Genomic DNA, 26975 nt, shown 5'->3' on the forward strand with positions numbered 1-26975 from the left:
CTGATAATCATTCTTCCCAAACTTTATTTCTGTGACTAATTGAACTGCTTATGCAGACACTTTACTGATAATTATAATTAACTAGATAGTCATATGTCTTATGCTAAAAGCAACTTTATTTGTTGTGTTTTTTGTGGTGTTTTTTGCAGGTCATGTAAGAGAGAGGATGAAGTGAGAAGAGAAAAGGAAAAAATATATATATATATGACAAAAAATGGTTATTTACGTGCTTAACTGGCGTGTGCACTGCACGTGTCTACTGAGCGCGAAAGCTACTACACACGCATCAAAAAGTGGATCTCACCAAAAAAATTATTTTGCAAGAAAAAAGAAAAAACATAGCAATAACATTTCTCTCCCATTAGATAACAACTTACTATTGATTTTTTGTGATGAAAAAATCAAGAAAACACTAATTAATAGGGATGCTCTGCCAATCGATGTTGTAAGGCCTATGTCTAAATTTTTGTAGCCTTTTCTTTTTTGTATTGTTTCACTTGCCTTGTGTATGTCAAAAAACAAAAACAAACAAACAAAAATATGGTAGAGTCCATTATACTTTTAACTAAATAAACTAACTCTATCATTATTTTTTTCTAATCCAACGTTGTTGACTATGTATTAAACAGTATATTAAAACTAACCTAATGTGAAATGAAAAAGTCAATCATGTGTTTAGATTGGCCCTTTTCAGTCTTCTGTTTTGATTAAACAGTATATTAAAACTAACCTAATTCAATCATGATTACGTATTTACGTTGTCCCTAAAGTCCTAAACTTTGCTAGTTTAATAATAGCGACGACATGTCCTACTAGGTAATTAATTAAGGTCCGTAATTAGCGTAAATTAATTAATAATGGCTTCCTAACAACCTTCGCATTATTATATGTTAATCACACTCCATCAATGTCAGATCACTGAAAACCATACATAATGCCCTGCTAAGTGCTAACTTAGCAGTTCTAGAGAGATATTTGATAAATTAGTTAATATTTAATTAAGTTACTTTGAGCAGCTTATTGAATTTTAGCGTTTTGAAACAATAAACTGTTACAAAAAATTAATTAATCAAACACTCATATTAATTGTTTAACCAAGTCAAATAAATTAAAATTTGCTGATAAGCTAACTATGATACCACCCAGAATAGCCAAAAAGCAATAAGCTGGTTGAGGGGGTCACATGCACAATTATATATGTGTCTCCTTGAGCAGCTGCAGCCTGCAACTTTGCTAGTAAAGAGTCAAGCTTTCACATTGAGAAACCATGGCAGATCTGATCAGACAATGGAGATATTAAAAGCTTGGTGTCATGGATGCCAGAACAACACACAATCAAGTATAGTGCCCACTCTTTGCACCTTCCACAATTAAATATGTGCAGTATAGTAGCTGAAGTTGGTCCAATGATTTTTTTTATTTTATTTTAAGATATATGTTTATGATATTTTATGATGATTATGAGTTCAATTTAATCAAAAGTATTAGTGAGAGAATTAAATATAATCTATTTGCACGGAATATATTCGGTTTTGTTTATTTAGCAACGTTATTATCAAGAAAAATTACTACTTTTAAATACTAAAAATCATTACATTTGAATTAAACTTATAATGTAATATATGTTCATAACTACTTTCTCAACTTACTGAATCACAAAAAATTAATAGATCCTTTATTTGAAAGAGACACTTCGTGCCAGTAGATTACAAGGTTATTGACTATTTTTTAAAGCCAGAAAATAAATTGTGCTTATGTTTAATTCGAAGGATTTAAAAGACTTAGGGTGTGAAATGGGGTCATATTTCTCACATAGTCAACATCAACCTTATGTTCATCATAACTAATTCCAAAATATTACATTAATTAATGATGTATGTTTCACACGACTTTATTTTTGTCCAACAAAGTCATTGTCCAAAGCGCATTAGCAAACAGCATTTGTTGCTAATGCACAATTAGGTAGCATAGAGGAATAATAGAGTTCAATTTGTATATTGTTCTCCACTTCAAGACAAACATTTAACACACTTTTTTTTTGACAAGAGCAGCTACTATCTGAGAGTGTGCACGAAATTGTACTATATAAATTATTTACATGTATAATAACTCACTATGTAACGGGCTTAGATCAATTGAGAAAGTATTAATAAGAATCAAACATTTAACTTTATAATACAAGAATTATGTTCTACTCACTGACCAACCTTTTTAAAAAATATAGGTGGATTCTAACAATGTAGATCACTTACATACATACTTGTTTTTAGTATACTAAAAGTTCATTTTTAATACGTATACTACTTAAAAATGAAGACGACCGACTAATTTTCTTTTTCAGTGGAGAAGGCCATCGGCGATTGATTTTTTTTTTTTTTTTTAAATGGCGATCATGGCGATCAACGGAGATAATTTTACTGGCGGTTACTAATAAACAGAACTTATTTGACTCATTTTGATAAGTTCAAGTGTTTAATTACATTTTTTTAAGTTTATGGGTCTAATTACATTTTTTTATAAGTTATAAATTTCAATGGCCTATTTGACCATTTTTCTAAGAAATTTTAAAAAGTGATATGGACTAGACATTACATTATAAAGCCCAAATATAATAAAGGTAGATAATGGACCGGATAGGCCCAGTTACGTATTTATTAAGCCCAGCCCAACTTGTATCCTCGGGGGTTAGCAGCTGTAAGTGTAGAATAGCAGTGCGTATCAGTGACCGTAGGGCTTTTAACAAACACTTCGCCAGTTAGGGTTTTGCTGCTCTCTTGCGACTCAGGGAAGAAGGAATAGAAGCGAGATTTTCAGTAGCAGAGAACAAGCAGCAGCCATGGCGAGCACGAAAGTTCAGAGGATTATGACCCAGCCCATTGTACTTCTCCTTTTCTCTCGCTTTTATTTTGTTTTTTTCCGATTCCTCCCCTCCCCCATTTTGAGCTAAAATTGTCGCTGATTAAGGTGTCTTTATGTTTTCTGTTGGTTTCTTGTAGAATCTGATATTCAGGTTTCTTCAGAGTGTAAGTTCCTCTTGATCCTCTGTCCGAGATAACTACATGATTTTATAACCTGTTATGTGACTATATCTGTTGCTTACCATGCTGGAAATGAATGCAGAAAGCTCGAATTCAGATTTGGCTTTTTGAGCAGAAGGATCTGAGGATTGAAGGCCGCATTATTGTAAGCTTTTATATGTAACTGGATGAATTAGTTCAATTTTTGACTACTTGTTTACTCAGCAGACAGCAGTAGTAGTAGTGGATATATATTTGGAGTGTTTATGTTGAAAACTCAATCTTGTGGATTTAATGCATTGAGTTAGTTGTGTTTTGAAGAGTGGTGAGTTTATAGGCATACATATGCATTGAAGCCACTAAGTATTGATTTTTGTATGTCTAACCATTGAGGTACCTGATTAGTTTCTAGGGAGATTGATATCTTTACAAGGAAAAAAATGTTGCTTAGATAAAAACAGTGTTTCTTTTGTGTGATTTGTTAATGAAATGAATATTAAACATTAAAATGGTTCCTGAATAGCTCAGGAGTTGTAAATGGAATTCATTTGTTTTGGGTAAGCTGTTTTTTTTTTTAATTACTATTTTATCTCAATAGGTCCCAGCATTGCACACGTCTTATTTCGTAGGGAAAATTTTGTGTAGGAATTGGGTAACTTGTGCATTTTTTAAAAAAACTTATCTAGACATCTCCTGCTCATTTTGAATTATTGGATTCTCCATGAAAGTATAATCTCTATATATGTAGTTGTAGATAATGATATTAGCTGGATGGTTGTGTTCACATCACTGCATGTGCATAACTCCATGTAGCAGCAGGGGTTTTGTCTAATGAACAGTGAAATTTTGGCAATGTTTGGTAGAACTTAGCCCAATTTCTAATGTTTCATTTTCTTGACCTTTCTTCGTATTGCTTTTTACCCCCTGCCGTATTTAATTCTCTCTTAGGTTGTAAGCATATGTGTGTTGGCTGACAAAATATACTCAATATGTTTCTTTTGGTTAGGGGTTTGATGAGTACATGAATTTGGTTTTGGATGATGCTGAGGAAGTCAATGTAAAGAAGAATAGCAGAAAGCAATTGGGTGGGTACCAAAACCCCTTTCCTATCAAACCTTATTCCTCAACAATGGAAGAAGAGGAATCCTGCAACTCTGTTGTACTTCGCTGATGTTTTTAAGCTTTTGTGCAGGTCGCATTCTTCTAAAAGGGGACAATATCACCCTGATGATGAACACGTATGTAATTGCTGTATCTTCTTTTGACTCACTAGAAACAAGTTATCTTACACAAACTGCACCAGCTAGCTCCTACTGTACATACTGACTCTGATTTCTCATTTTTACAGGGGGAAGTAACATCGTGGATGGCGATTTGGATCTCAGCAGCATATTTCAAATGCATATTATCGGTCGCTTGGAAATCCTTTGAACTTCCAACTATTATAACCAATGTATTCTAGGGATTGAGTAGTATATGAGATGCCAGAGTTCTATCTTTGATGTGTAGCATTTTCATTGATCTTGTTCCAGTTGTTGTATACTTAGCCACAAAATGATGCATGGTTTGAACTGAAGTTTACCATTTACCTCTATTATATCAACCAAGTTGGAGCCCATGAATTGTTTACAAAATCAACCCTGTTGCCTGTTTTACTAGAGTCTTTTCCTTTGCAAGTTCAAGATGCATGAAAAATCTGAAATCGACATTCAATGGCTATGTATATTTCTAATTAGAATATAAATTTTTTTTAAAGCATTCGTTATATAGATAGAATACATGGATGGATAATACAAAAGGTAAGCAAGAGGAGAACTAAAACAAGAATATGGAAGATAAGCACACAAGTGCAGTTCTTCCATGACTACCAGTTTCTAGCATAACTTTTACAACCAACCACACCACTAAACCAATACTCCCCAGAGTAAGGGTGTCTCAAGTGAAGATGAAATTGCAGATCTAAAAGCAAGCTATGATATGGCAAACATTTTCCTTTGAAATACTAAAGAAGATGGTTGACAATAACCAATTCTTCGTTACTGTAGTGCCACCGTTTATTACCATCGACTAATCTACTACTCGAATGCAAAAGTATTTGTTGATCGACCAAGGCGTTTCCTTGTATGATCTCTAAAGTTTGAGGAAAACGAACTCTTCAATTGCAGCCACTTCCCCAATCTTCTTGAGGGTGTCCTTGGTTGGCTCTTCATCAACTCCAATTGCCATGATAGCCGTTGTCCTCCTACCAGTCCTTCCCACACTCATGAAGCTCACATTCACATTGCTCTCTGCAAGAATGTTTCCAACCTTCCCAATCATTCCGGGTTGATCAACTTGGCGACAAAGTATTAGGTTTCCATCCAAGCTCACATCAACGCTGTATGATCCCACACAGGTGAGATGAGGAATACTGCTGTCCTTCACTCTCCCCTCGGCACAGATATTCCCATTCTCCATCAAAGCACTCGCGAATTTGGACTTAACACTGCTTATTTGCACCTGGATTGTCTCGACAGGGTCCTCTGTAGATGAGTTGACATATACTCGCTCTTCACTGATTCGGAGACCCTTCTGCTTGGCCGTGAAATCTGCATTCACAAGGTTGATATACGTGTCTGATATAGGCTCGATAATCCCTTTAGTCACCATGGCTCGGAGAAGTCTGGTGTCCAAGCTGTCAGGGCTCCTAGCTGTTTTATACACTATCTTAATGGACTGAATTCCACTTCCCCCAGCCACTAACTGCACAGCCATCCTACCCAGTTTCTCGGCTAGCACAACATAAGGAGCTAACTCTGACAAAACCTGATCACAGAAGTAGGGCGTTTACAGTAGTCTACAAACGAGAAGACATCGAGCTTATCACATAATCATACAGTGTGGGCAATGTGGATTACCTCGGGAGGGACCATTGGAGCATTAACGGAGGTTGCAGAGAGCTCCCCTTTCAAAGCACCAACCACAGCTTCAGCTACTTCAACTGCAACACCTTCCTGAAAACGCAATCACAGTGTTACAGCCAAGAACCAATACCTTGTTAAGCCTATATGTGGCTGATATTATCTTTGGTTATTCATCCGTTCTAATATTATTCCTGTAGACTAGCTTAGTTGTAACTTCTCCCTTGTATTACTATTTATAGTCTTTAATCTTTCTTCTAATACAATGTACAGTTTCTCCTTAGCCTTACATACCTGTGCTTCCTTCGTGCTAGCTCCAAGATGAGGCGTTACAGTAACCTTCTCGTGAAGCACTAACTTGCTATCTTTAGCTGGTGGCTCCTCGGTGAAAACATCCAGAGCGGCCTATTGTAGACAACGATAAAGGGAAAGAATCAGTATCCGTGTCAAGATTCAAGGATGATCCACTAACTTAAGAGAAGATAGCCCCAATACCTGTGCAACAGTTCCATTGTCAAGGGCTCTTACTAGCGCCTCTTCATCAATAACACCACCTCGAGCAACATTTATGAGGCGCACTCCTTTCTTCATCTTTGCAAACGTTTCGTCATTGAATACCTTTTCTGTAGCAGGAGTAAGAGGCATATGAAGTGAAATGAAGTGAGCAGAGGAAATGGCCTGATCAAATGAGACCAAATCAACTCCCACGGCGCGAGCCTTGTCTGCTGGAGCATAAGGATCATGTGCAACAACATGCATACCAAGGCCCTTTGCACGCCTTGCAACCTCTGAACCAACCTTTCCAAATCCCATAACTGCTAATGTCTTCCCAACCAGAGAGACACCAACATACTTGTTCCTCTGCCAATTGCCTGTAAATTTGATATATTATGGAATAAGCTCAGATAACAACCATGAATATGAAACAGTTAGTATATTGCCTAGTTTCAATTTTGACAGAATAATTCTCAGGAAAATGAAAATCAAAACAGCTTGAATGCTGGGCAAGAATCTACAATAGTTAATGACTTCACTCAACATGAAAAAGAAACCATCTTTGTTTATATTACCTGCCCACTTCACAGGAATTTATGCTAATTCATTCATTCCCTCTTCTTTAATGAACCTTTCTTTTTCCCAGGGGGAAAGATACAAAAATAGAAGTGGGGGGTAAAAAGGAAGATCTTTCTAAGTCAAAGCAGATCAGACCATATCTTCAAGAAATAGTACTACCATCATAGAGGTGAAACTTTAGAAGAAGAAATAGTACTACCATATCATATCCTTCTTGCTTTCGAGATTCCACCACAATAATGAGATAGTAAAAGAACATGATTCTATCAAATTATAGAGTTTCACTATGTATCCTATCCTTTTGGCCTTCTCGTAGTCTGATTTATTTTCTCGTGGTCCTTTGACAACTCAAATTACAAGACTGGGTTTATCTATACACACTCTTTCGGATAATGGTTGCGAATTTGCAACAAAAAAACAAACAAACAAACAAAAAAAAAAAAAAAAAAAAAAAAAAAAGAACAAAAAAACCCAGATATGTCTGTATCATAGTTGTTATCCTATGTCGCTGTCCCAGGAAAGTATAGATCCAATAATCCCAGTTGCCAACTACCAAACAAAAGAAATTACAGTCCAAAAACATGAAAGGATTTAAGCCACCTCCCAACAAAAATTAACATGACCCTTGTCCCTACCTATGATGTTTTTTTTGGGTGAAAATGATCAAAAGGAATATAGGATGAAAATTGTATAATGCAGAGAGGACTTAGGACACCATGCTGTACAGAGTGCAGACAAAAAACTTTGGGTTCAGCTTCACTTAATTTGGTGCTAAATCTCGAAACTAGATTGACTAGATATTCAGCTAAATCGGGAAATGAAATGTAGGTTATAAAAAATTTAAATTTACCTGATTTAATGGAAGCATCAGCTTGGGCAACGTTGCGAGCCATGGAGGCGAGCAAAGCGATGCCATGCTCGGCGGCGGCGATGGTGTTGGCGGTGGGAGCGTTCACCACAAGGCAGCCGAACTCAGTGGCGGCCTGCAGATCCACATTATCAATCCCGACGCCGGCCCTTCCGACCACCTTGAGGCGGCCCTTGGCCGCCTCGAACACCTGGCGGGTCACCTTCGTCCCGCTCCGCACGATCAGCGCGTCAAACTCGGAGATCTTGTTGCAGAGCTCCTCCGGCGAGAGGTCGTAGGAGCAATCCACGTCGCCAAATCCACGCAGCAACTCCAGCCCCGCGTCTCCCAGCTTCTCGGAGACTAGCACCCGCGGCTTAAGATCCGTCTCCCCGGAAACGGGCACGTCGGCAGACTGAACCGTGTCGAACACATTCCGGACTTGAAAGGAGCCTGCAGACCTCCGGGATCCATGGGAGACGAGCCTGAGCGGGATAGAATTGGGCGAGGAATGAAAGAATGAAAGGTGGGATATTTTGGGGTTCCGGGAACGGGGACATGCGGGCATTGAGGCACGGAAACTGATAGAATTCTTGGGAATGGTCGCCATTATTGGAAGCTTGAAACTTTGTTGCGGCTGTCGGATCTCCTCGAGACTCACAAAAAAAAAAAAGAGAGAGTCTGACGGAGCGAGAGACGTCGTCGGAATGGAGATACAATTTTGAACACACGATTTGGTGGGTGGAGAGTGAGACTTCATACCAATTTATTGCAACTAAGCCATGTTTTTAACATTGTTGTTGTTCCCATATGATGATTCCAAATTAAAATATTAAAGTATTAAAGATTCCTTAATAATGAATTATATTATTTCTTGACTAAATATCTCAACATGACCCGAATAGATCATAATAAATGAGTGAGTGAAATATGATTCTCTCATAAAAAAGTAGGTTATGAGTTTAATTTAGGGTCCGTTTGAAAATCAGGAAAATGAGTCATTTTTCAGAAAATATTTTCATTTCCCGTGTTTGGTTGCATTTTGAAAAACTTGGTGTGTTTAGTTTATTTTCTGGAAAAATGAGTAGAATTGTATTTTTAAACATTCTGGCGGAAAATGACTTCCCTCAAATTTTGGCGGAAGTCATTTTCCGCCAAAATGGCTTCATTTTCCTCCGTCAACGGAAAATGTTTTTCCGTTGACTGGATTTTCATGTTGCATCCAAACACTGAAAACTCGAAAAACATTTTCCAGAAGTCATTTTCCGGGTTTCCAAACGGACACTTAAGTCCGTCACACGTGATCTTTTTAGTTTTTAGTGCAATTTATCTCGATCTCTTATGTGGTTTATGGACTATTACATAAGAGCAGTGTTGTGAAAATCAGCCTAAACGCTCCTAGGCCGAGACGATTTCAGCCCTATGCGGCTTTTAGTCCGTCAGCCGGCTAGGCGCCAAGTTGGGCCCCTAAATCGGCTGAGTCGACACTCAACTCGGGCGAGTGTGTTTCTTTTGTCTGCTCGGCTAGTCCTCTTCTATATTCTTGCAGCAATGTACTCAACTAGCGTATGCAGTTAAATTTGATGAATTATAACAGTTTAACAACTTTCAATCCCAATTGGGGATAGTGGAGACGATTTACTTGGATTACTTGGTCGCCTAGGTGCTCTAGGCGACCCTCGAGCACCCGATTAGCGCCTAGCACCTTCTGCAACATTGCATAAGAGATCAAATGTGTTACTCTTGTGTAGTGGTTGCAAGGTTTATGCAACAAATAATATCACTATTATATTAAATTAACACAAAATACAGTATCAGAAATGTTCATGTGTTACTTGAGCCGTGGAAAGTAATCGGTTCTAACTATTAGTTTAAACTTTAGTTGAGACGGAGCTCATTACAATTCACGGTGTGTTTGCGGTGTCATATTAATTATTGTTAAGATTTTATTTATTTTGTTAGTTCTAACAATATCAAGATATTGTCATTTCCCATACATATAATATTGTTTGGATGTTTAAAATTAAATGTATTAATATTTCAATGATGTACCAGGACTATGTGGTCTAATGGTATCCAGGTTGGACTTTCAATTGAAATATTATGAGTTCAAGCCTCAGTGGAGGCATTATTAGTTCTTTGTGTTTCAGTAGGTTGAGAAAGTATATGAACAAAAAAAATAAAAAATATTCCAATGATGTATAATAAATGTAGTTTTCAAATACTTTGTATTGCAAAACCACTAATATGGCTCTATAAAGTAAATTGTTAGTGTCTTAAATGTATTCTGTGCTAAGTTTAGTAAAAACCTAATACTCCATAATAAATAATGGAAAGTGCATTTAGAAGAGTATATTAAATTAGATAGAAAATGATCGAATTTGGAAGAGTTACGTTTTAAGATTATTATCATTTATCCCCAGATTGATGAAATAATGATTTGAAAGTTCCCATATATAAAAGGAAAAAATTAAAGTAATTTAATAGAAAGCAACAAGAATATATTTCCCAAAAAGTGTATTTCTTAAATTTTGTATTTACTTTATAATGTTTTGTTATTAATTATTAATTATTAATAATAATAACATATCATAACAATAGTCGATGGTATTAGAGTATTCCCTTCAAAAATAATTTAATCTTAGAAACAAAGATTAAATTACCCACTAAACTCAGAATTTACTCATTTGAACAAGTCAAATTCGAACATTTGAATCAAAATTAACTTGCTTTCCAGGTTAAGTGGCGATTAACCTTTAATTTTTTTTTTTTTTATCAAATTTAAATGTTATTTAAAAATTCAATCCCCTCCCATTCGTATTTCGTTGAAGACAAAGAGATCGTTCATGTATCCGACACCAAGATACAATTTTTTAAAAATAAATTATGTAGAAAATATATAAAAATAATTTTAAAAAATTAACACTACGACTTCCCATTTAGCAACTCTTTTGACTTCATGCCACTGGACCACTAACATATTTAATTGAGTTTTTTGCACTTTTAGTCCCATGATTATAGTGGCACTGGCAGAATTGATCCACGACTTTTGAACCTTGCAATTTTAGTCCACGACTATTGATTTTTTTTGCAAAAATGGTCCTTCCGACTATTTTTCCGTCAAAATTTCATCGGAAAAAAAAAATTCTCTATTTTTAGCCGGGTTAAAATTGACATTTTACTTATCTCAAAAAATTAAAAGAAAAAAATTAATATTTGACTACATACAATATTACTGGGCTACATACTACTGCCCCAGGTGGCGGAGTACATGTACCACTCCAATGCTGCTGCCGGATAACCCAACTAGCCCGGGGAACGCCACGGCCGCTCCGCCGCTTACTGACAGCCCTGCCTGCTCCAGGAACTCCGCCACCTGGGGCAGTAGTATGTAGCCCAGTAATAATGTATGTAGTCAAATATCAATTTTTTTCTTTTAATTTTTTGAGATAAGTAAAATGTCAATTTTAACCCGGTTAAAAATAGAAAAAAAAAATTTCGGTGAAATTTTGACGGAAAAGTGGCCGGAAGAACTATTTTTGCAAAAAAATCAATAGTCGTGGACTAAAATTGCAAGGTTCAAAAGTCGTGGATCAATTCTGCCAGTGCCAGTATAGTCGTGAGACTAAAAGTGCAAAAAACTCTATCTAATTTAACCATTATTCTTATATATTGTTTTATAAATTTGAGTGAATAGTAGATTTAGGTTAGTGGGTCCGGATGTGCGAAACGGCGCACGTGGAGGGTTCCTAAATGCATGGGTATCGACGGTGTCGATTATTTCTTTAGATTTAAGAATGCCTTATGAGATCGGGACGAAATATAAAAATTATGTTGGCCGGCCCCACACCATGTTTCCCTTGGTAGAAATTATACTGCATTACGGCAAATTATGTTGTGCATCCGTATGCATGGTGCATACGGATGCAAAAACGACGTCGTTTTATTAAAAACGCGCGTCTCCTTTTTAAAAAAGAAATTCAGATTCGATTTCCAGTAACAATATATAAACTAAAATTTCAGAATCGATAAACTATAATTTCATAATCGATGAACTAAAATTTCAGAATCTAATCTATGAATTAAAAATTTCAGAATGAATGAACTAAAATTCCAAAATCTATGAACTAAAATTTCAGAATCGATGAACTACAATTCCAGAATCGATGAACTATAATTTCAAAATTAATGAACTAAAATTCCATAATTTATGAACTAAAATTCCATAATCTATGATGTTGTTGCTGGAATCGAACTTAATTTTTTTTTTTAAAGGAAGACGCGCGTTTTTAACAAAAACGACGTCGTTTTTGTATCCGTATGCACCAGATGCACAGCATAACTACTCCTGTATTACTGTTGCCGCATTGCCGGGCATTCCCCGAACACTCACTCGACCCGACCCGTTATAGGAAATATAAATACCACTATACTTCTTTTAGTCTCTTTCCTAACCAATACACCAACTGTTGATAAGCCTATTAGCAGTATGAGAAGCTTGATTAGACAACTAATATAGATTTTATAATTTTCAACAACCAGATCATCGGTTTTATGATTACTTTAAAAATTCAAGAACTCTTATTGTTATTATTGATCAATAGTTAAAAGTGGTTAGTAACACAAATCACCAACAAGACTCGTCAAAAACTTTAATCAATAAGGACATGGGGTATATTCACATTTTTTATTTTTTATTTTTTATTTTTACCATTGAGTGATAGAGAAGTAAAGAAAAATATAATTATTGTTAATTTTACGACCTAGACAATTGATGATAGTTAGCCAACATAATCAAGTCGAAACAAAACATTAAGCTTAAAATAACTCAAAAAAAGGGGGTTATTATTACTTTGCGTAAAAAAATATCCGGTGTCCCCTAGCAAGCCTCTTTTAGAGTTTTTATTCTAATTACAAGTTGATTTTAAAAAAATGTAAAGAAAACAATCTCTTAAATTTGGATCAAGAATCTTTCATATGCACATCTATCTAATAAATGAGATAGCGTGTCTCTCAAATTTTAGACTATTAATCCTAAATTAACCATGAGAGTTGAGTCTAATCGCCTAAGTCAAAGCCAAATACTAGACCGCTTATATCCCACCCATAAGTAATAATTAAAAAAAAAAAAAAAGAAAAAAAAGAAGTTATGGCAACTATGATTATGGGTAGATGCAGCCCACAGCCCAGAGGCTAACCAGATTGACAGAAAGACCTGTTTACAGTGGCTTTAATTTACAAACAGCAATACATCAAGCCCCCATTAACACTACAATGCTGTCAAGTCCACAAAACATATACATATATACACTCATTGGCACATTCATCCTAAACCCAGTTTTTCTTGTAACCACACAGGAAAGATGGTCCTAAGATCATCCAAAGTTGAGACTACTTTGAGTGATAAGGAAACCGCAATCCCTACTCGAAAGTATGCACTAACTAAGTTGAGAATACTTTGATCACAGAACCATTGTTAATGCAATAGCACAGATCATATATATACAAGCAATTGAGTGGAAAACACAAGAAAGGATCAAAGCCATGAATCATAGATTTAAAACCTCAGTTATGTACACTGTTTTCATGAAACTGCAGACTGGTCTAAGGTAGTAAAGCAACAGAATTGAAGACTAGGCACTTACAGAACCAAAAAAACACTAAATCTTAGCTTTAATTTCTCTTCTACTAAAGTGCCATTTACACAACCAAAACACAGAAGAAAACAAACACTACCTATCAAAACCACTTGCTTCAATTCTCTCACAAAATTGATCATTCAATTCTCTTCTAATCAAATCTCTCCCTCAGCATCTGCAGACCAATGTACCTGCAAACAATTAAGAACCCCAGAGGTTAGAAATCAATTCAATGAAGCTAGATATCATATACTGGAACTGAAAGAACAAGAAATGGAAGCTCACCTGCCCATCATAAGAAGAGTGGCTTGGGGATTAGTCCCTGGAGAGACAGTGAATATGGAGCCATCCACAATTCTGAGGGCTTTGACTCCCATCACTCTCAGCTTTGTATCAACCACCTTCCCCACAACACACCCACCATGGTAATGCCAAATGGTGGTGACAGTTTGGCGGCAGAACTCCTCCATAAGGGCGTCGTTGGATAGATCAGAGGGCAAAGCAGAGCCAACATAGATGAAATCCCTGCCACCAAACCACTGAGAGAATTTGAAGCCTTCCATGGAAGTGGTTCTGAGAACATCCCCAATCTTCCTGCTGCCATTCACACACCTCTGGAGATCTTCAATGTCACTGAAGTAATTGAAACGGACCACTGGGTTCACCCTAACATCAGTTGATGCCAGCCTGAGTTCCCCTGCAGAAGAGGGCCCCACAACTTTCTCCAAGATTGTGGCCACTGTGTGGAAAGATGGGGCTCTCACAAAGATTGGGAGGTTTGTGGTGGCAAGAGGGACCACATTTGAGACTGCTTCTAGGTATGCCCCAGAGCTTGTGATCCCCACAACTTGAACCAGAGAATGCTCCAGTGGCAATGGAGGAACAATGGAGATCCCATTTCTTGGATTGTCAAACAAGAACTGCCCTACATAAGGTGAGTTTAAGGATACAGGAATGCCCAGAGAAGAAAGGTATTGTCTTGGGCCAATGCCACTCAGAAGGAGGAGCTGGGGGCTACCCAGAGCTCCGGCGGAGAGTAATACTTCACCTTTTCCCCTCACCATAGCATGGTGAAACATCCCGTTCTGGTCCCGGAAAACCACCCCAGTGGCCGCGTGTTTCGCCGGAATATCGGAGCCGGAATTCAGGAGAACCCTCTCCACGCTAGCGTGCACCGCCACACGGATGTTAGAAGGGTTTGCATAGATGAGAAGATCCGCTGAAATGTGGCGGCGGCCGGAGCTATCAAAGGTGGATCCTCCAATCTTGGTGCCAAGAACGTGATCTAAGCTGAACCCATTGTAGGGATTAATCCCAGCTTCCAGCAACCCATCCCTCACCGCCACCTGCCAGTTCTTGAGCTCCGGCCGGAACACGATAAGCCTCTCTACCCACTCGTACGACTGGTTCACCATTCTCAAATCCCAGGCAATCCCGGACCTCCGGTAGAAATCCCTGTCCGCCCGGCTGTAGAAACCGGCGTTTATGGTGCTACTGCCGCCAAGAACGCGGCCTCTGGCGTTCGGCACCCCATCTTGCGACGTGAAAGCTTGGACAGGGGAATCATAGGCATTGATGTTCGTTAGCGCCGTGAGATACCCTTCTTGGGTCATCAAACTGGGATTCCCATACGGAACACCACCTCTCTCAAGAACCAGAACTTTAAACCTCTCCGACAATGTCGCCGCCAGTGGACACCCGGCCGTGCCGCCTCCGACGACGATGTAATCATAGAACTCCTCCGGCGGCAACTGCGTCGCGTTCACCACAAAACCCAGATAAGTAGGACCTGCGAAAACAACAAGAAATCAAAAACAAATCCCAAAACACTCAATCCAATTCAAAAACCAAGAACCAATCAAGAGAATTATTAGAACAGGGATTCGTGAAATTACTCTGTTGAGAGAAACATTTGGGAACGGAAATGAGGACGGCGACGATCAAGAAAAGAAGGAATTGGAGTAAGGGAAGAGTAATCAATTTCGCCATTGGGGCAGGGGTTTGGAGTAAGGCTACCCAGACCCCAGAGAAGAATAAAAAAACAAAATCTGCCTTTTTCAACTCTTCTGGATTCTCTCTTGAGAAAAAGATGAAGGGGAATGTTCTTGGCTCTCCAGAAGCGTGAAAGCAAGAAAGAGAGAGAGCGAGAGAGTAGCAAGGGAAGTAGAAGTAGGGGAAATAGCGGTATCTTTTTGGTGGGAAATTCAGTTATGTATCCAAAACGGAGACCTTGAGACATAGATGAATCTTGCATGGTTCATAAAGGAAACTCATAAATTTGGGACCACTTCAGTTACAAAAATCATTTTCCATTTCTACCCCTTCATTTAAAAAAAAAAAATCATCAAAATGTTTAAATTTGATTATTTTCTTTTCAATTAACCCGTAACGACAATGTAGAATTTGACATCTATACACAGCTAGGTGGAGGTTTAAACTTTAATTCGTTCTCCTAAATACTGTTTACTGAAAGCTCGTATGGACTGAACCATTTCATATCTCAACTAAATAGTGTTAGCTCGAGTTATTTTCTCAAATTACAAAATTATTCCATCATTTTATAATTTTTAATATATGGTAATTTATCAACAAAAAAAAATAAAAAAAATATCATAAAAGTAGTTGAATTTGACTGGGATGTGAACTATTGAATAGACTTGATAGGTAGCAGCAATGAATGATTCTCCTCTCTTTCTATGGCAGTGACTTTTCTAAAGTCAAAGGCTCTTAAAATCTTCAATGGCCAAAAATGGCACACTTTCAAAGGTTGATTGCAGCTTCACATATTTTTTTTTTTAAATATACTCTGCATTAAAAAATTGATAAATGTGAATAGTGCTGCAATTATTTATTATTATAATGAGGAAACTACTCTAGATTTTACATGACTATAGAAATATGTGTTGTATTTTTTTTATGTGTGATTCTAACCAATAAAAGAACACACTAAGGTAAAATCAATCTAAATTGTCCATAGCTTACTGACCCTAGACCGGTCCTCCTACTGAAAATCGAACTTGGACCCTTGTGACAAATGTTCTTCTTAAATTATCCCTTCGTCATGATAAGACTTCAACAAGACTTTTGTTTAAGGTGATCGGTCAAATCAACTATCGCAATACAACTAATATTGTACATAAGAATATCGCTAGAACAAGATTTTAAGGTGATCAGTCGAATCAACTAATTAACTTTAATAGTTGATAAGAAATTAGGTCTAAGGGAATCCAATAGGAAAATGTAAAGCCCAAGACTAAAAACTGATTGTTGGTTTTTGGTGTGGGCTGTAACCATTAGAGAAAGGCTATCTATTATCTACTTGAACCCAAAAGCCCAAAATGCAGAAGAAGAAGACAATCGGCTAAATGCCTTGGTTCCCAAGAAAATCTGGAGTCAAAACAAAATGGACAAATAACCAGAGCTCCCATCCCCAATTTCTCTACTCTGTGTTTTTGTTATTCCTGTGTCGGATAGAAACGAAACCTCAAACCTGATTGTTGTTAAAAGAATTGGCGATCGAGGAAAAGCCTCGTGTTCCCAGGTATTTCCCACTCTCTGTTGCTGCCCATACCTGCATTTATCTTTGGGTTGCATATGCATTTTCTGGGGGAGCATATTGTTTCAAGAATTTCTGAATTGGTGCTGATTCTTGTATGAAAGTTAAGAAAGAAGAGAGCTTTAGAGGTTAAGGTTTTAAATTGGATAAAACCCAGCGAGGAAATCGACAAAATTTGAGGTTTAGAAGTAGTGGATAACAGAGGCATTAGCTCAAAGTTTTTAACTTTATTGATATTTTGAGGAAGAAGATTCTGGGATAGTTTTTTACCTTATAAAAGGAGAACTTTGAGCCAATCAGGCAATCATAAGCGGTTTAACTTTAAAGAGGTGATTTTGTGGCATAAAGTTTATATACTTTCTTCCAATATCAATGATCCTTTTTCAAGAATGACTGGAAACTTTGGTGTGTATGGAAAATGGCAATCTTCAGCAAGCACAAGGAAAATTAATTTGTTTTCTGGCACTTTTGCCCATAATGACAGTCACAATTGTTACCAAAGCTTGCAAATTGCAGTGCCAAGTATATTTCACATGTTAATATGAGCCTTTAATCACAATGATCAAAGGTCACTAAAAAGGCTGGCTAAACATAGTTTTTGCAGCTGTTATATTGTAATAATAATGCAGCTTGAACATTCTAGATAACCTCTGTTTAAGTGCTCCTTCACCAGTTTCGATGACAAGGAGTTGCTCGTATAGGTTACTTGAAATCGTAATGCATTCTTCTTTCTTATTGGGAAGTTTTTCTATAACGTCTATGCTTTCTTATTGAGCTTTGTTGCAAATTCATTCAAATAGGGGTGTTAAATTGACTACTTGTTAGTGAAATGGATAGGAAATAATACTTCTATGTATGATGTCATGCAGATTGATAAGCGTTGTTTTGAATCATTTTGGTGAAAAGTGCAATTGATGTTAGTTTTTTGTTTGGCACAGATTTTGTCAATTCTTCATGGATCTAAATGATCTTAACAAGGTATGGGAAGTCAAACCTCTCAAGAAGATTCGAGAAGACGAGGCAAGGGAAATCCTTGAAAAAGTCGCAAAGCAAGTCCAGCCAATCATGCGCAAACGAAAGTGGAAAGTGACGGTCCTTTCTGAATTTTGGTATTGATCGTACTTTCTTTGTTCTAAATAACATTTACTTTATATTTTATTCTCTTCATCGGCTAATCTGAAAGTTTCAATTCGCAGCCCTCCAAACCCATCCCTTTTAGGGCTCAACATTGGCGGAGGGGCAGAGGTTAAGCTTAGACTGCGTAGACCTAATAATGAGTTGGATTTCTTCCCTTTCAATCAAATTCTTCATACAATGCTTCACGAGCTCTGTCACAACGAATATGGCGCTCATAATACTGATTTCTACAACCTTTTGGATGAAATAAGAAAGGTTGTTAGTAGTTTCTTTGATCTTCGAACTTCAGAAGCTGCTTGAAGTCTTGATGATATTCTTGTTTTCAATTCTTCTTTTCCCTTTGTCCTTCTGATATTCTTATTGTGCCATAATTGGTTTAGCTAAAATGTCACGCAAATTGCATTATATTCGTCTTTTACTATTCTTTTTGCGTTGCAGGAGTGCGAAGAACTTATGGCTAAAGGAATTACAGGCACAGGGCAAGGGTTTGATCTCCCTGGAAGGCGATTGGGAGGATTTTCTCGTCAACCTCCATTGCCATTACTGAGGCAGAAGGCACTGGCAGCTGCAGAAAACAGATCACGACTTGGAGAAATGTTGCCATCTGGACCAAAACGTCTTGGCGGTGATAATAGCATCAAGGCTGCTCTGAGCCCTATTCAGGCTGCTGCAATGGGTGCCGAAAGGAGGCTACTTGATGATGTGTGGTGTGGTTCCGAATCTCCCGAGGAGGGTAAAGTATCCTCCAATTCTGAAACTCCTTCGGGTTCTGGAATACAGAAAGACGGCCCCCAAACTTCAGTTCTTAGACCCTTAGCCAACCAAGAGACAACAGATGCCAAACCAACATGGCAATGTAGCGCCTGTACTTTATTAAATCCCGTAAGTCCTGTTGGAAGCATACACACATTTAGCTACATCCCGGGGTTTGCATCACATGTTGTCTATAGTAACGTGCCTCACCATGGACCGGGCCTAATATGTTCATCTTCATCATTTCAGGGTTTAGCGGTTACATGTGAAGCTTGTGGAAAGCGAGAAGGAGCAGAGAAATCGAAATCAAAGGTCTGGTCTTGCAAGTTTTGTACTTTGGACAACAGTGTCGACAAGTCTGAAAGATGCTTGGCCTGTGGGGAATGGAGATACTCTTATGGTCCCCCTGTCTCTTATCTTGGAACCTGAAGATGGAGATCAACAATTTCCTTCCCCGTCGTAAATTTCACTAGTCTCTATCGTATATTTGCTCGAAACGCGGTCCAAGATTTGTTGATGAGGCTGCTGTCATAGTCTCATAGATCATGCTAAGTTCATGCCACAGCATTGTGAGTTCAAGTACTGTAAATCACCCCCTCCCCCACCACCCCAAACACATTTCTTGTGCTGTAACATTTACATATACACACGTGAAAATGTGTTTTGTCCTTGTGAATCTTTGAATCTTTTTGCTGCTAGTGAATGCCATGTGAACCCAAGTTATGATCTTTGTCATTGCTAGTCCAACCTTGTGTGTGGAAACAAGGACAAAAATGGCTGCACATCCTAGGGGAACCCTTAGAAGAGTGAGTAGCTTCCTCAATCCCGAGGTTTCATACCTTCAATTCTATACATGTCATCGATAAAAATAAAAATAAAAAATTTTTTTTTAAAAAAAACTAAGAATCGGATTATGTACTCTGTGGCTGTCGATAAAGTACCGCTCTTAACTCTTTTAGAACGGTCAAACAGTTGAGTTATGCCTCAAAATGATTCGAGTTTTGTATTCCGGTTTAGGTTTTGGATTGAATAAATGATGCTTAATCGTTGTATTTGTAAGAGTTTTATCAATTTGCATGCGGAAAAATATCATTAATTATTAAATTATATTTATTTATTTTTGTGAAATACTAAAAATGGAGATGACTAGATCAAGATGAGGAGTGGGACAGTAATTCTATGTCCGATCCGAACGTTTCTTCAACTCTGACGACAAAGAGAAGACAGTTTTCTACTTTTCCATACGCACTCGTCACTTTTTTTTTTTTTACAAAATAAAAATATTAAAATACGGGGTTATTTTTATTCAAAACTAGTCAATTAAAATATGTCACGCAAGGCAAGAAAGTCAACATTTCAAGCTTCACAAGAATTTAACAATCTAGGAGTAATCTAGTCGAGTTGATTGAGCAGTTGGACTAATTTATCATTTCGGTTGGAGCCAATCAGTTATAATAATTTACAATTCAAAATGATAACTCTAGTCAAGCTAGCAAGGTAATTCGGCTAATAGAGCTTCTTTGTTTTAGCCGGTCAATTATGAACTAGACAATAATTTAACAATCCAGGGGCAACCTCAGTCAAATTGTTCAAACAGTTGAGTTTATTGGACTTCTCGGTTTGAGTCAGTCAATTATGAACAACATAGACTTATTTAATTTTTTTTTTTGGGAGATAGACTTATTTTAACTCTTTGTGGTCTATTGTTGATCAAAGGGTTTAACATCCCATGGTGATGGGGTGTAGACCCAATGGGCTTAGAGCATCCGCATCAGTTGGGAAGAATGTGTGGAGAATGTAAGGGTGATTAGGAAAGAGAATGTGGGAGGGGGGAGAAAAAAAAAAACTGAATTTTTTAAATAAAAATAAATAAATAAAAGTGTACGTCAGTGCACGCGCCCGGCTGTGGTCATGTTGTGTACTAACGCGCACAACGTGACTTATTCTACTTTTTTTTTTTTTTGTTTTTTGTTAAATCTGACATGCTTCTTTCATTTGCAGGCTCATTCTTTTCCAAATAACCCATTTTCACATCAATTATTATTTTTGGCTTAAGTGATTTATTGTAGAAATAACTCCACTTTAACTCCTAGTGTGGATGCTCTTAGGGCCTGAGAAGGAAAAGAGAGGATTGGGCCCACAGAGATTAGCCCCAACAAAGGAAGAAAGGAAATAAATGTCATAGGCCAAGAGGAGGCCCAGAGAAGGATACAGCTGAGTCTAAGGAGCTGGCGCGAGTCAGTGGTCGGCACGGACAAGAAGTCAGCCCAGTAGGTAGCCGTTGTCATTAAAGGACCGCCTATAATGCCCAGTCAACCAGGCCGTTGGGAAGGCCTAGTAACGGCAGCCCAACGACCCTTAGCTTAAGCTTTAATAGGCCCTTTTATACCACTTTAATGCTTGTATTCAAGTTAGCCAGGGAGACCACTTATTTCCCCTTTGAGAATGTAAAAGGAGAGGGTCCTCTCGGCAGAGGAATCGCCAGAAAAGTACAAATAAAATATCAAAATTCTTAGTAGTTATCTCTCTTTTTGTAGTTTTATCCTTACGGTGAATCCACCAACTACGGTTGTGTTGGACCTCCTTAGGGCCAAAACTCCTAAAACCAACACTAACATCGTCCGTGGAGACGTGACAAAAGGTCGTGTTTACCTCTTCATCTGTGTGAGTTCGGAAAGTGTCCGGTGGAGGAGATTCACAAAGGACGAAAAGATCGAAAGATATGATAGAGGAGCGGAGCCATGCCTTTGGAAGTCATAGTGCACGAAACGCAAGGATGGATTTACGAGAGCAACTGAGTTAGCGGAGTTCGCGAGGGAAGGAGAATGACTCGGCGCCTCGACCGCCGCCACTGCCCATGATGCCGCTCACGCCCGCACAGATCGTTGCCATCGCTCGAGCTATGGCGACGCAGACACAAGGGCAGAGGGCCCCGTCGAGCTCCCAGTCGCCCCGCGCGCCACAACAGGATCAAGCCCAATCTTCAGGACGCAGTGGCAGAGGCCGGGAAAACCAAATGCAAGGCAGTCGGCCAGTTCAGTTCGTGCATTCGAGGTAAGGCCCGGACGCCGTTCGACGCCCTGCGCAAGAACGACTGGGCGAAAAAACGCCCAGTCGACAGGATAGGGGGGTTGCTAGAGAAAGGGTAACCCGTTCGAGGAAGACCAAGACTCAAAGTCGACGAACCAAGAAGTAGGCAAAAGAGGAAGGGCCGCAGGCCGAGTCTCAAGAGGGTGAAAGTACCAAGTCCACAGGGAATCAGACAGAAAACCCCAACGAGATAACCTATTTGGCACAAGAAATATGCAATTTGAAGGATAAAATGGAGTGAAGAGTCAAATCACCCGGTCGAGTTTGAAGATCAAATGGAGGGAAGAGTCAAATGATTTCCAGAAATCATTTTCCGGGTTTTCAAACAGACCCTTAAGTTATCCTTTCGTCATGATAGGACCTCAACAAGACTTTGGCTTAAGATTGATTTAGCCATCCTAGACTTCCACAATACTGCACATAGGAATGTAACTAGAACAAGATTTTAAGGTTATCGGTCGAATCAACGGATTAACTTAATAGTTGAGGAGAAACTGGGTCTAAGGGAATCCAATAGGAAAATGTAAAGCCCAAGACTGAAACTGATTATTGGTTTTTGACTTTTTGGTGTGGGCTGTAACCAAAACACAGAAGAAAACAAACACTTGCTTCAATTCTCTCACAAATTAAAAATGATCATTCTCTTCTAATCAAATCTCTCCCTCAGCATCTGCATACCAATGTACCTGCAAAGAAGAACCCCAGAGGTTAGAAATCATATCATCATCCAGAAGCATTGATATGATGAGAGAAATTGAAGTTGACCTTCCCATCATAAGAAGAGTGGCTTGGGGATTAGTCCCTGGAGAGACAGTGAATATGGAGCCATCCACAACTCTGAGGCCTTCGACTCCCATCACTCTCAGCTTTGTATCAACCACCTTCCCCACAACACACCCACCATGGTAATGCCACATGGTGGCCACAGTTTGGCGGCAGAACTCCTCCATAAGCGCGTCGTTGGATAGATCAGAGGGCAATGCAGAGCCAACATACATGAAATCCCTGCCACCAAATTTGAAGCCTTCCATGGAAGTGGTTCTCAGAACATCCCCAATCTTCCTGCTCCCATTCACACACCTCTGGAGATCTTCCATGTCACTGAAGTAATTGAAACGGACCACTGGGTTCACCCTAACATCAGTTGATGCCAGCCTGAGTTCCCCTGCAGAAGAGGGCCCCACAACTTTCTCCAAGATTGTGGCCACTGTGTGGAAAGATGGGGTTCTCACAAAGATTGGGAGGATTGTGGGGGCAAGAGGGAACACATTTGAGATTGCTTCTAGGTATGTCCCAGAGCTTGTGATTCCCACAACTTGAACCACAGAATTCTCCAGTGGCAATGGAAGATCAATGGAGATCCCATTTCTTGGATTGTCAAACAAGAACTGCCCTACATAAGGTGAGTTTAAGGATACAGGAATGCCCAGAGAAGAAAGGTATTGTCTTGGGCCAATGCCACTCAGAAGGAGGAGCTGGGGGCTACCCAGTGCTCCGGCGGAGAGCAAGACTTCACCTTTTCCCCTCACCATAGCATGGTGAAGCAGCCCGTTCTGGTCCCGGAAAACCACCCCAGTGGCCGCGTGTTTCGCCGGAGAACCGGGACCGGAACCCCCGGAATTCAAGGGAATCCTCTCCACGCTAGCATGCACCGCCACACGGATGTTGGAAGGGTTTGCATAGTTGAGAAGGTCCGCCGAGATGTGGCGGCGGCCGGAGCTATCAAAAGTGGATCCTCCAATCTTGGTGCCAACAACGTGATCTAAGCTGAACCCATTGTAGGGATTAATCCCAGCTTCCAGGAACCCATCCCTCACCGCCACCTGCCAGTTCTTGAGCTCCGGCCGGAAAACAATAAGCTTCTCTACCCACTCGTACGACTGGTTCACCATTCTTAAATCCCAGCTAATCCCGGACCTCCGGTAAAACTCCCTGTTCGCCCGGCTGTAGAAACCGGCGTTTATGGTGCTACCGCCGCCAAGAACGCGGCCTCTGGCGTTCGGCACCCCCTCTTGCGACGTGAAAGCTTGGACGGGGGAGTCATAGGCGTCGGTCTTCGTTAGCGCCGTGAAATACCCTTCTTGGGTCATCAAACTGGGATTCCCGTACGGAACACCACCTCTCTCAAGAACCAGAACTTTAAACCTCTCCGACAATGTCGCCGCCAGTGGACACCCGGCCGTGCCGCCTCCGACGACGATGTAATCATAGTATTCCTCCGGCGGCAACTGCGTCGCATTCACCACAAAATCCAGATAACTAGGACCTGAAAAAACAACAAGAAATCAAAAACAAATCCCAAAACACTCAATCCAACTCAAAAACCAAGAACCCATCAAGAGAATTATTAGAACAGGTATTCGTGAAATTACTCTGTTGAGAGAAACATTTGGGAATGGAAATGAGGACGGCGACCATCAAGAAAAGAAAGAGTTGGAGTATGGGAAGAGTAATCAATTTCGCCATTGCGGAAGTGAAATTTTTTCTTTAATTGCCGTAGTATCTAATTAGTAAAGTAAACATTACACGGACTCCAAATTTATAAATTAATTAATTGTTTTCAAGTTCAGTAAACTAACTAGTATTTTTGTCCGTGCATACATGAAATAGGTTTGTTGTAACATATTAAGAATATTTGAATCGATATATAATTATTTAAATTAGAACATCAAATATTATATAGTAATATTGAAGATGTGGTTTAATCATTTATGTGTTTTGATGTTATAATTGCTCAAATTATTGCTAATGTGTAGATGTACACCTGCGGTGCTGTAACTTTGGAAATTTTATTTATCATTGATTAGTATTTTTTTTAATTAGGCAAATGTGCTCGTTCTCTAACAATACAACTATAGGAATAATAAGTATTGATTGATTGAAGTAGTGACGGAATAATATTATTCAATAGAAATATGAATTTTAATATTATTGTATTGTATTACGAATAGTAATTTTAATGTAGAATTATAGTACGAATAGAAAAGTAGAAAAAAAATATTCTATTAGGAATTGTATTATACTATTTTACAATATTACGCAAACCTTAATAATATATAAATGGAGGTTTTTTATTTTTATTAATAGTATAGATTCTGTTTTTTTGTTTTTTTTTTTTTTCATTTTTCTGTTTATACTTCTAACATTATTAGTATTAATCTATGAATTATGGATTTTTTTTTTTCATTTTTTACTGCTTAACTTTTTTATTGATTAGTATTTAGTATTAACCAGTTTTCCTTTTTCATTTTACTTTTTGTATTGTTTGGGCAGAGGTGTTTGAGAGGGAATTCAAGAAAATAGACTTTTGTTTTTAATAATAGTATAAATTATAATAGTACGTTAATATGTGAATATGAAAACAATATTACAAAGATTTTAGTTAATTGTTTCTTTGTACATTAGTTTCTTTATCCTTCCCCTTAATCATCTTATCAGTATTACGTTAGTTTGTGATAGTACAAAGAATTCCGTGCAAAGCAATTAATATCCTTGACAACTAATACAAAATAAATTGTATTAATTTAGATCAAGAACCTTGTGGTCCAATGATATTAAGTTGAACTCCTACATGGGAGGTTATTATAGTCCTTGAATAATATATCTTTTTAACGTAGCGTAGCATATCTTTAATTAAAAATTGTACACGGTAATTTGGTTATCATGTTCAATTAATTCTTCATTAATTCATAGCATATATGATGTGGTAATATTAGCATAATATTAGATCAAATTCGGACATAATATTAACATATTCAAATAATTTTTCATTAAATCGTGGCATAATATTACTATATTTCTTCATTACCACATTTAATTAATTGAAGAATTTGGAAGAATTTAATTAAATCATAGCATAAATGATTTGGTTATATTACCACAATATTAGATCAAATTCGAACATAATATTACGATATTCAAATAATTCTTCATTAAACCGTAACATATATGATTTGGCGATATTACATAATATTAGATAAAATTCAAACATAAAATTACCACATTTAAATAATTCTTCATTAAATTGTTACATAATATTACCACATTTCTTCATTATTATCATAAAAACGTTAATATATATATATATATATATATATATATATATATATATATATATATATATATATCCGGAGAATATTAAATATTATTATTAAAACATAAATAATAATAATAATAATTTTTTTTTTTATGTATGATCCTAGCCAACAAAAGAACATGCAAAGGTAAAATTAATATAGATTGTCCTTAGCTGACTGACCTTAAACAGTTTCCCCATTGAAAGTTGAACTTGGACTCCTGTAATAAATTTTCTTCTTAAGTTATCCCTTCGTCATGATAGGACCTTAACAAGAATTTGGCTTAAGATTGATTTAGCCATCATAGACTTCCGCAATACTGCACATAAGAATATAACTAGAACAAGATTTTAAGGTGATTGATAATCAATTGATTAACTTTAATAGGTCAGAAGAAAGTGGGTCTAAGGAAATCCAATAGGAAAATGTAAAGCCCAAGACTGAAAACTGATTATTGGTTTTTGGTGTGGGCTGTAACCATTAGAGAAAGGCTATCTATTATCCACTTGAGCCCAAAAGCCCAAAATGCAGAAGAGACAATCGGCTGAGACAATTTATATGGGCAATTTATATCCTACACTACGGCGCGCGTTGCACTATGCGCCCAGATGCAAAACGACGTCGTTTTAATTTTTTTTTTTGAAATTTTTCCGCCCCAGTGAATGGCAGTAGTTTTTTCTTTAAAAAAAAACCCGCTGTTCAAGAATGTACATAATGTTATACTAGAATACACATAATGTTATACATGAATGTACATAATTATATAGAGTTAATACCCAAAATCGTCCTCGACTATAGTGGTTTTTCTCAATTTCGTCCTAAACGACTTTGGTGACCTAATATCGTCCCAGACTTTTGTGTTTCGCTCAATTTAGTCCTTCATTTG

At 37.9% G+C, this 26975-nt stretch overlaps 5 protein-coding genes across 5 annotated transcripts; 2 read left to right on the forward strand and 3 right to left on the reverse strand.

Annotated features, from left to right (window-relative positions):
• The first annotated feature begins 2680 nt into the window (after positions 1–2680).
• On the forward strand, positions 2681–4693 carry LOC109188379 (small nuclear ribonucleoprotein E-like). The gene is made up of 6 exons (XM_019339028.1): positions 2681–2878; positions 2997–3023; positions 3121–3183; positions 4024–4102; positions 4210–4255; positions 4366–4693. Exons 1-6 carry the CDS (start codon positions 2837–2839, stop codon positions 4373–4375), a joined length of 267 nt encoding a protein of 88 aa, XP_019194573.1. The 5' UTR covers positions 2681–2836; the 3' UTR covers positions 4376–4693.
• A 91-nt stretch (positions 4694–4784) lies between these two features.
• On the reverse strand, positions 4785–8600 carry LOC109188380 (D-3-phosphoglycerate dehydrogenase 1, chloroplastic-like). Its single transcript, XM_019339029.1, has 5 exons — positions 7842–8600; positions 6413–6789; positions 6212–6322; positions 5915–6010; positions 4785–5822 (listed from the first exon to the last, which is right to left on the reverse strand). Exons 1-5 carry the CDS (start codon positions 8596–8598, stop codon positions 5148–5150), a joined length of 2016 nt encoding a protein of 671 aa, XP_019194574.1. The 5' UTR covers positions 8599–8600; the 3' UTR covers positions 4785–5147.
• Positions 8601–13387: 4787 nt separating this feature from the next.
• Positions 13388–15466, reverse strand: LOC109187446 ((R)-mandelonitrile lyase-like). Its single transcript, XM_019337634.1, has 3 exons — positions 15373–15466; positions 13763–15266; positions 13388–13668 (listed from the first exon to the last, which is right to left on the reverse strand). The coding sequence occupies exons 1-3, from the start codon at positions 15464–15466 to the stop codon at positions 13629–13631; spliced, it is 1638 nt and encodes a 545-aa protein (XP_019193179.1). The 3' UTR covers positions 13388–13628.
• Positions 15467–16865: 1399 nt separating this feature from the next.
• On the forward strand, positions 16866–19658 carry LOC109187212 (DNA-dependent metalloprotease WSS1-like). Its single transcript, XM_019337352.1, has 5 exons — positions 16866–17018; positions 17972–18142; positions 18230–18425; positions 18609–19052; positions 19173–19658. The coding sequence occupies exons 2-5, from the start codon at positions 17988–17990 to the stop codon at positions 19350–19352; spliced, it is 975 nt and encodes a 324-aa protein (XP_019192897.1). The 5' UTR covers positions 16866–17018; positions 17972–17987; the 3' UTR covers positions 19353–19658.
• Positions 19659–22401: 2743 nt separating this feature from the next.
• On the reverse strand, positions 22402–24477 carry LOC109187563 ((R)-mandelonitrile lyase-like). The gene is made up of 3 exons (XM_019337788.1): positions 24386–24477; positions 22779–24279; positions 22402–22699 (listed from the first exon to the last, which is right to left on the reverse strand). Exons 1-3 carry the CDS (start codon positions 24429–24431, stop codon positions 22660–22662), a joined length of 1587 nt encoding a protein of 528 aa, XP_019193333.1. The 5' UTR covers positions 24432–24477; the 3' UTR covers positions 22402–22659.
• Between the last annotated feature and the right edge of the window lie 2498 nt (positions 24478–26975).

Source organism: Ipomoea nil, unplaced genomic scaffold (genome assembly GCF_001879475.1).
Source record: "Ipomoea nil cultivar Tokyo-kokei standard unplaced genomic scaffold, Asagao_1.1 scaffold1421, whole genome shotgun sequence".
NCBI classification, from domain to species: Eukaryota; Viridiplantae; Streptophyta; class Magnoliopsida; order Solanales; family Convolvulaceae; genus Ipomoea; species Ipomoea nil.

What these genes read in the sequence shown, in the direction of transcription:
- LOC109188379 (XM_019339028.1), top strand. Translation starts at nt 2,837, where the DNA reads ATGGCGAGCACGAAAGTTCAGAGGATTATGACCCAGCCCATT. An exon ending in GGATTATGACCCAGCCCATT is followed by an intron (nt 2,879 to 2,996) that starts GTACTTCTCCTT and finishes GGTTTCTTGTAG; the next exon opens with AATCTGATATTCAGGTTTCT. An exon ending in TATTCAGGTTTCTTCAGAGT is followed by an intron (nt 3,024 to 3,120) that starts GTAAGTTCCTCT and finishes AAATGAATGCAG; the next exon opens with AAAGCTCGAATTCAGATTTG.
- LOC109187446 (XM_019337634.1), bottom strand. Translation starts at nt 15,466, where the DNA reads ATGGCGAAATTGATTACTCTTCCCTTACTCCAATTCCTTCTTTTCTTG. An exon ending in CAAATGTTTCTCTCAACAGA is followed by an intron (nt 15,267 to 15,372) that starts GTAATTTCACGA and finishes TTGTTTTCGCAG; the next exon opens with GTCCTACTTATCTGGGTTTT. An exon ending in ACTCTTCTTATGATGGGCAG is followed by an intron (nt 13,669 to 13,762) that starts GTGAGCTTCCAT and finishes AATTGTTTGCAG; the next exon opens with GTACATTGGTCTGCAGATGC.
- LOC109187563 (XM_019337788.1), bottom strand. Translation starts at nt 24,431, where the DNA reads ATGGTCGCCGTCCTCATTTCCATTCCCAAATGTTTCTCTCAACAGA. An exon ending in CAAATGTTTCTCTCAACAGA is followed by an intron (nt 24,280 to 24,385) that starts GTAATTTCACGA and finishes TTGTTTTTTCAG; the next exon opens with GTCCTAGTTATCTGGATTTT. An exon ending in ACTCTTCTTATGATGGGAAG is followed by an intron (nt 22,700 to 22,778) that starts GTCAACTTCAAT and finishes TCTTCTTTGCAG; the next exon opens with GTACATTGGTATGCAGATGC.
- LOC109188380 (XM_019339029.1), bottom strand. Translation starts at nt 8,598, where the DNA reads ATGAAGTCTCACTCTCCACCCACCAAATCGTGTGTTCAAAATTGTATC. An exon ending in TGATGCTTCCATTAAATCAG is followed by an intron (nt 6,790 to 7,841) that starts GTAAATTTAAAT and finishes TCAAATTTACAG; the next exon opens with GCAATTGGCAGAGGAACAAG. An exon ending in CTCCAATGGTCCCTCCCGAG is followed by an intron (nt 5,823 to 5,914) that starts GTAATCCACATT and finishes TTCTGTGATCAG; the next exon opens with GTTTTGTCAGAGTTAGCTCC.
- LOC109187212 (XM_019337352.1), top strand. Translation starts at nt 17,988, where the DNA reads ATGGATCTAAATGATCTTAACAAGGTATGGGAAGTCAAACCTCTCAAG. An exon ending in TTTTGGATGAAATAAGAAAG is followed by an intron (nt 18,426 to 18,608) that starts GTTGTTAGTAGT and finishes TTTGCGTTGCAG; the next exon opens with GAGTGCGAAGAACTTATGGC. An exon ending in CCTGTACTTTATTAAATCCC is followed by an intron (nt 19,053 to 19,172) that starts GTAAGTCCTGTT and finishes TCATCATTTCAG; the next exon opens with GGTTTAGCGGTTACATGTGA.